The sequence below is a fragment of the Anser brachyrhynchus genome (genome assembly GCF_964034855.1).
Source record: "Anser brachyrhynchus genome assembly, chromosome: 28".
Taxonomy (NCBI): Eukaryota; Metazoa; Chordata; class Aves; order Anseriformes; family Anatidae; genus Anser; species Anser brachyrhynchus.
In genome coordinates, this window is record NC_137721.1 from 3,810,313 (window position 1) to 3,821,784 (window position 11,472).

Here is an 11,472-nt window from a genome sequence, read left to right on the forward strand (position 1 = left end):
AGCTGTCCTGGTTCTGTCCCCTCCCAGCTCCTGCTGCACCCCAGCCTGCCCGCTGGCAGGACAGAGCGAGAAGCTGAAAAGTCCTTGGCTTAGTGCAAGCACTGCTCTGCAACAATTAAAACATCAGCATGTTATCAACATGATTATTATCCTAAATCAAAACCACGGCACATTAACAGCTACTAGGAAGGAAAATTAACTCTATCGTAGCCAAAACCAGGACAGCTCCCCAGTACGGGAGAGGCCGGGGCCTACTGGGGAGAGTCCCATGAAGGCCACCAGGGTGCTGAAGGGCCTGGCCTCTGTCCTTGGAGATACTGAAAAGCCACCAGAACGTGGTCCTCGGCAAGGGGCTCTCGGTGGCCTTGCCTGAGCAGGGCTTGGACCAGATGAACCCAGAGGTCCCGTCCAAGCTTAACCCTTCTGTGGTTCTGTGTTCCCCAGTGTCCTCCTTTTGGTGACATCTCAGAGGCTCTTCCTGTCCCACAGCCTCGTTGGGGAGTGAGGAGAGGGTGTGTGTGTGGGGGAGCAGTTCCCTAACGTGCAACCCCCTTCCTGCTGCAGGGCCCAGCGAGTTGGCTGGGCCACAGGGGCTGTGTTAAGGAGTGGCTCTGCACCCCTCTGGCTTGAGCGCAGGTCACAAAGGGACACCTCCGCATCACAATGGCAGCTCCCCTTATGCCACAGCGCGCCAGGCCCTCTCTGTCAGTGCCTCAGTGAGCTCGGGCGCTGAAGGAGGCTCTTGCATCCAGTTTTCTCTGGAGGACACGAGAAGTCTCTCCTGTAGCTCAGAGTCTCAGAGGACAAAGGGAGGCGTAGGACGGTGCAGGAGCTATTTGGTGAAGCACAGAGGACATCAAAAAGAGAGTGTTTCCTAGTAGGAAAAATCACAGATCTTTCACTCTCTAGCCTCACGTGCTGACCCAAAGCAGGATCATGACAAACCTGGAAGCGCTAATCACCAACATTGAGCGCTGCAGTGAGGTTGAGGGCTGCACCAAGGTCACGTTTCCCACTCTCAAGAAGCTTTCTGTCAATGGTAAGGCATTTGGGACCTCTTATGAGTGTAGCTACAGACTAATATGAACTCTACAAATTGTGGAAAGCGAGCTCCCTGTCTGCGGGGGAGGCCTCAAGGGTGCTGTGTGTGTGGCCTCCTGCCCTGTCCGTGGTGGCAGTCCTGTGGCCGGGTTCCGCTTGCTGGTGGGTCACACGTGGACATCTGGCTCTGACCGGAAAGATGCGTGCACGGTTGGAAGAGGGCTGAGGTTCCTGATGGGCTCCCAAGAAACTGCCAGAAATACACGTGTCAGGAGGAAATCTGCTGACTTTTCAGCATTTCAACAAGGCCTCTCACGGAGGAGCTGAGCCCCTCCCTGCCTGTGGCTCCTTCCTGCTGCAGCCTCCTGTGCCTCATGGCTCTCAGAAAAGGCTTAGGGCTAAGAGAGGCCCTCCCATTTCAGATGCCTACAGGCTGCATTCCCTTGTCCAAAACCCTTTTAATAGCTCCTGCAGCTGCAGACCTTTCCTGGGGCGTGGCAGGGCTGTTAGACTGATATCAGTCAAAAATTCAGCCAGAGTCACAGATGGGTTCATCCTGGGAGCTGTGTCAGATCATACCTGCATCTGCAAACGCCTTTTAAGAAATGTGCTGATGGGCCATGGACTTGCTGACTTCGAGCTTGACATGTCGTCCCCTTGCTTTCCAGATGTCGTCACGATTTGGGGTGGTGTGTCCAAGCAGGTTCAGCAATTGCTCATGCTGACAAAGGTGGGACTGCACCCTACCCCTCCCCTCACCCCACGGCTTCAGTAAGTCCTGGCAGCCCTGTGCCAGGAAGTGCCATTGCTCTTCCCAGAGCCGCACTGACACATACAGATGTGCCCCAAGTGTGCCAAAGACCAGTTTCTCCGTAAATTTATATATTATTATAAATAATTATAATAATTAAAACCAACCAAACAAAAAATCAAGTATTCATATTTATATCGAAGATATAAAACGGCAGGAAAATGTGTTCAGAACTTGCTGGGGGCTTCTCTGTTCTTCGCTCTCAGAGTGGAGAGAGCAAACAGACAGCTGGGGATGCTTCCAGGGTTATCCCCAGTTGCTGGAAGGGACCTAGCTGAAGGATGGGCTAGACCTCCTCCACCTGCTTTACTTCACCGCATATTTTCTTGAGGGGCAAAGGAAAGGGAGAGAAAATGCCCTGAGTATGTGGGCATACTCAGCTCTCATGAGCTTTCCCAGCTCCCCCATCTTACCCCATGCCGCGTTAGGAGTGGGCAGGGCACAGGGCACCCCCTTGCAAGATGTCACAAGTCCTCACTCTGTTTTCCAACTTAAACATGCTTCCCCTTCTTTTCTTTACCAGCCTCGGGCCGTCACTGTAACAGGACTGGGGACATTCCATATTAAAAAATGGTTATCTTTTGAAAACGGCCAGGTGCTCACATTTCGGAGACCTGTGTTTTCGCTGTCCAAGACTCTTGGACAGATTCGTGAGCTGAAACACCGTTGTGTACGTGTTCCTGGTAAGAATACCAATTAAAGTCTTGTTTTCCCATGTGTACATCTATTAAGGGGTTGTGCTGATTGCTGTTTAGAAGTGCTGATAGACAGCTCAGATGCCATCGGAAGGCCCTGAGAGACAGAAAAGACGGCTGGCATAGAAAGCCATCAATGGCCAGATTTGCTGTAATTTCTGTCGACTGCTGCCATTGCTTTGGCTACAGTGTGCCATGGATGAGACCTGCGCAGCACTGAGAGCTTGGTGCTTCATTTGGGGTGGTTCTTCTCTTTCCAATGGCTCCCAGCTTCTCCTGGATAGGAACTTCCGTCGGGCAGCCCCGGGGTAAAGGGCTCTGGTACCAAAAGCAGAGACATTTGGTCCTCAGTTTTGAAGGCCACAGGGACTGTCCAGAACTGTCTGGAAGAGTTCTTGTGCTTGCCTGTCTCAGTGCGAGGCAGGTCTCCCCAGACCAGGAGTGCACTGAGCCTGGGCTCTTTGCATGGGAACCAGCCGCATTCTTCTCGCCTCCTCCTCCTGCGTTCCGCGGACGGCTGAGGTTGTTGGGCTGAGGAGTCACAGCTGTGCACTTGGTACATTGATGGAGTGATTTCAGTTTATCTTGAGGGGGAGCATACATCAGCTGCTTTAAGGAGTCGTACCAGGCTTAGACGACGGCAGCTACAGCAGCATGTTTGAGCTGGAAGCTCCTGGCACTTTGTTTGAATCTGCTCAACTGCAGTGCAGGTTGCATTGTTCCTCATTTTTTCCAGATGATATGAAGATAGTGGTGCTGAGCTATGAGAATATACGCTTGAACGTCCCCTACACCAAGGAAACTGTGCAGAGCTGTTTGGAGGAGACCTTGCAATACTTCTACCGCATCCTCACAAATAGGGAAGACACGGACTTCACGTTAAAGGATGTTGGCACTCTTGCTATCCGAGGGCAAAGAGTGAAAATGACATTTTCTGAAGAGTTTTTACACAGTCTCAACAAGTCCACATACGTGGTAGAGAAGCTGGTCGCTGTAAGTTTATTGTTTCTGCAGTCCTACTTAGAGAGGGTTTGAAGCCCCATCAAAGGCTGGGGGCACTGAGCCCTGCTGGCAGCTGTGAGCTGCCAGGACGCTGGAGCTAGGCACAGTCCATCGCAGTGAAAGCTTTTTGTTTTCCTTCTTTTATTTGCTGTATGACTGCTGGCAATGCGTGCAGTCGTATCGTTGCTGGGCAAAGGACAGCCCTGGAAGGGCCTCGCCATAAATAGGAAAAAAGCCAAAGCAACGGCTAGGCTGATGATGTCCCCGCCGCTGCGGGTGTGAGGCTGAGGCACAAGGACACCAGGCCCTTTTGGCTGCAGGCAGGCCGTTGGTGTGGTTCTCCTGACCCAGCAGAAAAGGTCTGGTCTCTGTGTTCCTCCACACTGCCAATGCAATCCTCTGACTCCTATGAAGAACTCTGGGGATAAAACCAGCTCTGACCCATTTGCGCTGCATTCAGGAATAGTTAAAGCAAGTGACCCCACTGAAAGCAGCAGCTGGAAGCCGGGGCTCACGATGGGCCTTCCCTTGTGTTTGCTCCGTTGACTTGTTCACAGGCTGAGGCTGTTAACTACGGTCCTTGTGAAAAGGTTGGCAGTGTTCCTCACCCTAGCAGATCATGTGCTGTGCAGTGTGTTTTAACTGGCTGAGGCGCTTGTCAAGAAGTTTGCTGAGAGGCAGTGAATTCGTGGAGCTATAGAAAGGCCTCTGTGACTGTTGAGATCATTTCCTTGGACTGATGTCAGATGTTTCTGTCCCTGCTGCAGAAAAAGTTGGTCAGACTGGACAAAGAAACTGCCCTCTTTCCAAGCCATTTTGGCCGTGCCCACCTGCTCCCTCAGTGAGTATATTTGTTCCTGCAACCCTTCTCTGTGCACACTCACGTGTGCTCAGCTCATGATCGGTAGTGCTCTTCCAAATTACTGTTTTGCAGTTAATTTCATCCTTGCTTTTGCTTAGCTTGGACTTATGCATCATCCTCAGTTACTGACTGTGTTCTGCATTTTACCGTTACTCCAGTCAGAGGCAACTGGTTTGCTCTGCAGAGGCGTTGAAGCAACTCACCTAATGTTTCATCTGCTTCTTCTCTTTTATGTGGTTAAAACTGCCAAAATATCTAAAAGAAGTAAGATCCTAATATTTCTGTTGTTTTGAATGCAACACGGACAGGATCTCTTAGCAGGTGGAACAAGGACCAGATCTATGCTTGTCCTCTGTCTGTGATGTTTCCATGTCTTTTGTGAAACTCGTGTCAATCAAAGGAACTCTGAAATGCCTTCTTGTGTCAGGATGACACAGGAGCACTGGGGCAAAATAAAAACCCAAACCTCTGTCTAGCGAGGGGCAGCTGAGCTGTTCCCGAGGCCAGCACTGCTCAGTTTGAATGGTTTAGGGCATGTGTTGGACTCCCCACAGATACCTTGACATTAATCTGGCAAAGGAGCCCTTTTCACAGAATGCTGCCTTCTTCCTATTTCCAGGTTTGAGATTAAGGCGGTACCTCGGCTTGCTAGGGAGCATCTTGCAGAGGAAGAGATGCTTGATGAACAAGGTAATGTTAATGACTGACTGCTGGTGGAGGTTTGTGCCTTTCCCTGTTGTCCTCACTGGGGGGTGCTTGGCACTCAGGTTACAGTGAGATGCCTGGGATAGCAGAGGCACCCTCTGTGCCTCTGTTTACCCTCCTGGTAAATCTCAAGGGACACATTTTGAACAAGATAGTGCTGAAGGATGTTTTTCCCCTGCATTACGTGCCAAAGAGTGCCTCTCTTCCATTTTATGGGTTTGTTTGTGCAGGAGGGAGTAAATGTTTGGCAAGTCCACTAGCACCGTGAATAACAAACTCCGTCTTGAGTTGTGGGAGACTGAGGGGTTGGGCATACCCCTTTGAATCACCATGTTGTCATTTGATGAGAGAAAAATTGTGTAGAGAACAGTGCACAAAGGTTGCCAAGCTGTGCCAAAACTTTGGTTCTCCTCTAAAGCTGGGAACTCCTCATTCTTAATTCCTCGTGAATATCACAGATATAATGTGCTTGGAGTTGAATGCACCAGGATAGAAAGCCTGTGTATAAAAACCATTTATGCCGCTCCAAGAAATTGTTGCCCCAAAAGAGATTGTTAGGCACCAAAATGCGTCTCCCCGCAAAACCCCCACTGTTCAGAGGGGATGGACTTGCTGCAGCAGTAGAAAGCTCACACCAAAAGGAGTAATGCAGCACTGTGGATATCAAAGGTCAGATGGGACCTGGTGTCAGGAAAGGGCTTGCAATCTTCTGGAAAACAGGTCTCAGAAGGAGTCACAGGGATACCTCAACTAGCTTATAACATTGCAGAGCAGATCTGTGCCTGATGTCCTGAGAGGTTTTCTCCTTTTGTGTTTACAGCGTCTCTTCATACATTACAACTTCTGCGATTGCGAAGGAGACTTTCTCCAAACACGTTGGCCACAGCTAAAGTGAAGGAAGAAGCAGAGGAGAAAACAAAGGCAAAAGAGCCTCCTGGCAGGTGAGATGTAAAGGATTTGTTAGAGTGGCCTCATGCTCTTGTGCTTGTGTGGCATGCTTTATAGGATCCTACTTCTCAGGAGGTCTCAGTCCAGTGGGCTGCTGCAAGTGTGATCAGCTCTGAAGTCAGAGCTGGTTGCTCAGATTGCTCTGAAGTCAGGTGCTGGTTGCACCTGACTTGATGTCGTCTGCAAACTTATTGAGGGTGCACTCGATCCCCTCATCCAGATCATCGATAAAGACATTGAAGAGAACTGGCCCTTATACTGAATCGCAGAACGACAGAATCATTGAGGTTGGAAGAGACCTCCAAGATCACCTAGTCCAACCTCTGACCTAACACTAACAAGTCCTCCACTAAACCATATCACTAAGCTCTACGTCTAAACGTCTTTTGAAGACCTCCAGGGACGGTGACTCAACCACTTCCCTGGGCATCCCAACGCAGTGCCTGACAACCCTTTCCGTAAAGATGTTTGTCCCAATATCCAACAAAACCTCCCCTGGCGCAACTTTAGCCCATTCCCCCTCGTCCTATCACTGGGCATGTGGGAGTACCCACTCTGTACCCTTCCCTTGCACTGTAGGGATGGAGGAAACCACCACCTGTACTCCCGCTCCATCTACTAACCGCCCTAGTCCCCTGAAATCCCTTTGGATAGCCTCCAGGCTTCTCTCAGCAATTTCATCACTGTCAGCCTGGACTATCAATAGAGGATAGTAATCAGAGGGGCGAACCAGGTTGGGAAGGTTTCTGGCAATGTCCCTGACCTGGGCCCCAGGGAGGCAGCAGACTTCCCTACGGGTAGGGTCAGGCCGACATATAGGGCCCTCTGTTCCCCTGAGAAGGGAGTTGCCTACAACGATTACCCTTCTTTCTTTCTTGGTGGAGGCAGTCCTGAGGTGTGGAGTCAACTTCCTCGCCCTAGGCAACCTCCTGGGTGGACTTTCAAACACATCCTCCCCCACTAGTCTCTCAAGCTCCAAGGCCTCAAACGTGTTGTGTAAGTGCGCCTGGGAAGGCGAAGCTGGTAGGGAGAGGGGTTCCCTGCGACACCGAGCAGGGACCCGTTCCCATTCCTCTTCATCTCCTAGGTCCCTCCCTCTGCCCGACAGCGACAGGGCAGGGGGTCCACCACTTGCTGGGGTGTCTCACCCCGGTGCCTTTCTTTCAGGCCTGGCAGGGAGTTGCTCCACCAGTCTAACTCCTGCTCACACTCCCCGATAGCCCTTAGCCTCTCCACCTCCTCCCTGAGCTCTGCCACCAGGCTGACCAGGTCATCCACCTGCTCACACCTCACACGCACACGGAGTCTCTGCCACCCTCTGATGGCAGCGACAGGCTCAGGCACTCCCTACATCCAGAGACCTGAACTGCTGCCTTTTTGAGCGGGCATTCAGTCTGGGTCGCCACAGACTTTCTAGAAAGAGCTTTCTGCCTGGTGCAGACCACGGCGGTTTAGCTGTAGGTAGACAGCCGGCAGATGAGCTATTCTCCTGAGTGGGGGGGGATGCTCTGCCCTGTCCAAGCGTGCCCTGCCTCAACACACGTCACTATGCAGAGCATTGCCTTGCTGGATGGGAAGTGCCTCACAGGTGCTTGTGGGAATTGTGTTGCGGTGTCTTGTGACTCTCTTATGTGTCTTCCTTTATCTCCTGACTGCTTCCAGTGTTGAGGTCTTCTTGGTGATTAATGCTGATCATTATCCCAGCAGCTGCGAGTCATGCGCATGGTTCTTTAGATTTCCATGAGCCTGGTCTCTCAGTTTGGAGAGAGGGTGGAGAAAAGAAACTCTTCCTGCACTCAGATTCACTTCCTGACTCATGCTGGTGTGTATTTTCAGACTGTTCCCTGAATGTCCAGTCCCAGAAGGAAGGCAGCACAAAGAAACTCCCTGCAAGAGGCTTAAATTGCCATTGCTTACTTCTGAAGATCATAGACACACAGGACAGGTATGTAACATGGACCAAGATAATTTTTGTGTCTCTTTTGATTGTAGATGATCATGTGGGGGTATCTTAGGAAAAGGATGTACGCGCTAAATACTTAGATGTTTATTGTGAAAAGATCCCTTTACTGTATGTCCATTTTTCTGTTCTGAGTATTTCAAAGATGTGCATTTCTCTGAATCTTAGCAATCCCCTGTTCACATCCATAGTTTCATGGAGCATGCCAGAAACTTTATTTGGGCATAGTTTACTTCAGAAAAAAAAAGAAAGAAAGAAAGAAAGAAAGAAAGAAAGAAAGAAAGAAAGAAAGAAAGAAAGAAAGAAAGAAAGAAAGAAAGAAAGAAAGAAAGAAAGAAAGAAAGAAAGAAAGAAAGAAAGAAAGAAAGAAAGAAAGAAAGAAAGAAAGAAAGAAAGAAAGAAAGAAAGAAAGAAAGAAAGAAAGAAAGAAAGAAAGAAAGAAAGAAAGAAAGAAAGAAAGAAAGAAAGAAAGAAAGAAAGAAAGAAAGAAAGAAAGAAAGAAAGAAAGAAAGAAAGAAAGAAAGAAAGAAAGAAAGAAAGAAAGAAAAAAAAAAGCAGTGGCCCATTTTGAAAAATAGCTCGTTCATGAGTTAGCTCATTGGTCATAACAGAACGGCTTTCTGGTTGCGTCTGTAAGAACCTGGGAGCAAAAAATTGCTGACGAACCTTCAGGGAAAAATAGAGAAGATGAGGGAGAGAAGAACAGTATTAAAAATAAAAATAAAATGAAAAAGAAAAAAACCAGATGAATAACTGCTGCTATTGCATTTCTGGGTTCCTCTAGGAAGCACGCTCTGTACTGGGGATGCAGGCTGGAGGGAAACTGGAGGCATCCGTGGCCAGCAAGGAGAAAGAAGAGACCAGAGAAGCAAAAAGGGTCACATTTCCAGAAGTGCTGGAAGAGCAAGATGAGAGACAAAGGGATGAGATGTGGATGGCCCAGGTACGGGAGGCCCTGTAAAGCATCCCGCAGAGTAGCATTTTGCTGGCTGGGGTGAAGCTGAGTTGTGAAGGTCTCTGAGTCCCAGCAATATTGCCACCTCTAGAGAGCAGGGCACGTGGCTGTTGCTTTTATTGCCGCTGGCACATTGCCATGAGGAAGGAATTCCTGGTAGAAGCCAGGGGACACCAAGAGCAGTCTAGCAGAGTGAGGGCAGAAGCACACTCTCTGTCCCTTGACAGGAGGACACCTTTTCCCTGCCCTGGAACTTGAGTCCAGTGGCTTGAGGCAGCTCCAGCTGCAGCATGCTGCAGGAGAGCTCCAGGAGCAGCTGTTACTTCCGGTCTCTTCAGTTAACATGAAGAGCACTAAGACCATTTTTCGTGAGCGTAACAGCTGACGTTTTGTTCCAGCTGCTCTTTCAGGGCAGGGAGCCAACACCTTGATAAGAGGCAGGACGCACGTGTCTTGATGCTGTTCTGTGACTGCCCGATGGCTGTTTCTCAGCGCTCTCATACACCTGGGATTGGTGGCAGGCCCAGACACCCCTCCCATCTCTATCTCAGAAAAGCCTCAGAGCAGGAAGTCCCCTCCAAAACCATTATACCAATGCGATCTCAACAGTAGGTTTTGTAAGAAGCTCATCTGTTGTTAAAGTACTAACACAAGCAGCGAGGATACGGCTGATGGTTTGACTAATGTCAAGCCAGAAGTGGTTTTGGAGCAGGGTTTCAAACTGTACCATTGGAGAAAACTGTATCCAAAGTTTGTCTTTAAACGGAAAGCAAGTAGGTTTGCTCCATGCTCCAGATGTCGCATTCGTTTTTGCTCCCTGTGTGGCAAGACCAGGCTCTCCCTGTTTGAAACCAACTCAGGACACCGATTTCTGTCATTTGTCTGTTTTTCAGCAGCTACAGGAAGAAGAAGATAGCCTCAGCTCCCCAGAGATCACCTGTGATACAAAAGATGATCTACAAAAGCTGGAGGCTTGGATTCAGGAGAGGAAGCAACTCCGATCTCAGCTGGAAAGCTTTGGAGATGTTGAGAAATGGCTGAGTCATAAACCTACCTTAAGCAGACTGGAAAGTAGAGTCAGGAAACGAATAATGGCAGCTGGAGTAGACCAGAGGGCTAAAAGCAAGTCAGCCGTGACCGACAGGCCAGACGTAAGTATACCTTGTGTTGTGCCACTCTTGGGATTACTGTACTTCATCTCCTGTGGCCGTGCCACGGCCTCAGCATCTGCTCATACGTCGGCAGCGTGACACTGCTTTATCCCAGCCACTTCTGCATCTGCTGGCACAGTGATTCTGGATAACGGTGATTTGAGGGTATTTTCTAATTCCTTTTCAGTGCTCACCACCAACAAGGAGCCAGACCCGGAAGAAGGGTAGCCTTCCCCTTATTCGTGCACCATACCCCCAAGCTCTTCTCAAACTGCATAACCTCCTACAACAACAGAAGTTGACAATGGTAGACATCTTCAGAAAGGCTGGAATGGAACAGAGAAAGATCATGAGAGCAGACTTCATTAAAGTCATCAAGGAGGTATGTAGGGAAGAGAAAAGTAAGGAACTGCTGCAACTTTGCCTTGTTTTGCTGCATGCCAACCCAGAGAACTGGAAAAGCTCCAACTTCTCTTGTGTTACTCTCAGAGGATGGCTCCCACAGCCAGTGAAATGTTGAAGGGAAGAGGGAAGGGAAGGCTGCAGGGATGCGAGGTGTCACCCAGACTGAGTCCCAGGAGGGAGTGAAACTCATTGCCTCATAGTCTCTAAAGACAGTCGGTGCTGAGTAACGTGGCCTGAAGTGGCATCAAGTTTCCTCGTGGTGATACTTGGTCTTTCCTTGACCAGTTTCATATGTCTGCCCGCTGCACTGCCTTTTAGTACCTGTTGGCACAGCAGAGCTCATGCTGAGCCTCACTTTCCACAGGCTGCAGCGGTACAGAACTGTCAAGAGCATGCCCAGGTCTGTTAGGGTTTAGCAGTTCAGGTGTTTTCTGGTATTCTGTTCCAAGCCAAATTAGCTTCTTGACGCCCAGATGGCTGAGAAGTTTGGCACACTGAAAACTGAGAGCTCAGCAGAGGCCAGCAGAAGACCAGTAAATTTTTCAGTGCTTGGTAAACTCCTGTAAAGCTTAAAGCTCAACAGGTTGCCTCTGTGCCTTTTCTGAAAAAGCATTTAAAACAACAGCAAAGCTCATCCCCCCTACTCTGGGCCAAGCCTTGTTTTTTTATTGATCACACTGTCGTCTTCTGTTTTGGTTGCCAGGCAAAAGTTCCCATCAGTGACAAGGAACTGGAGGATGTGGTCATCTTCTTGACTTCTTCAAAACGGGGGAATTATATAAGCAGTGAAGAGCTGATGGAATGTCAAAAGCAATGGCTGGAAATGAGGAAAGGACAGCCCAAAGAGACCAGCAAAGATGAGAGGAGAACCCTGGGCTGGGAATCTCTCTCTATATCCTTACAGATGCCCTAAAAGTACACAGGTGGCATTAGGGAA

General features: G+C 49.4%; 1 protein-coding gene across 1 annotated transcript; it reads left to right on the top strand.

Annotated features, from left to right (window-relative positions):
- Window positions 1-46: 46 nt before the first annotated feature.
- LOC308183549 (uncharacterized protein) lies at window positions 47-11,448 on the top strand (the record flags this gene model as incomplete). The annotated part of the gene is made up of 11 exons (XM_080569747.1): window positions 47-1,771; window positions 2,376-2,535; window positions 3,284-3,540; window positions 4,317-4,390; window positions 5,031-5,101; window positions 5,937-6,057; window positions 7,901-8,009; window positions 8,809-8,967; window positions 9,873-10,130; window positions 10,318-10,512; window positions 11,239-11,448. The coding sequence occupies exons 1-11, from the start codon at window positions 1,655-1,657 to the stop codon at window positions 11,446-11,448; spliced, it is 1,731 nt and encodes a 576-aa protein (XP_080425873.1). The 5' UTR covers window positions 47-1,654.
- Between the last annotated feature and the right edge of the window lie 24 nt (window positions 11,449-11,472).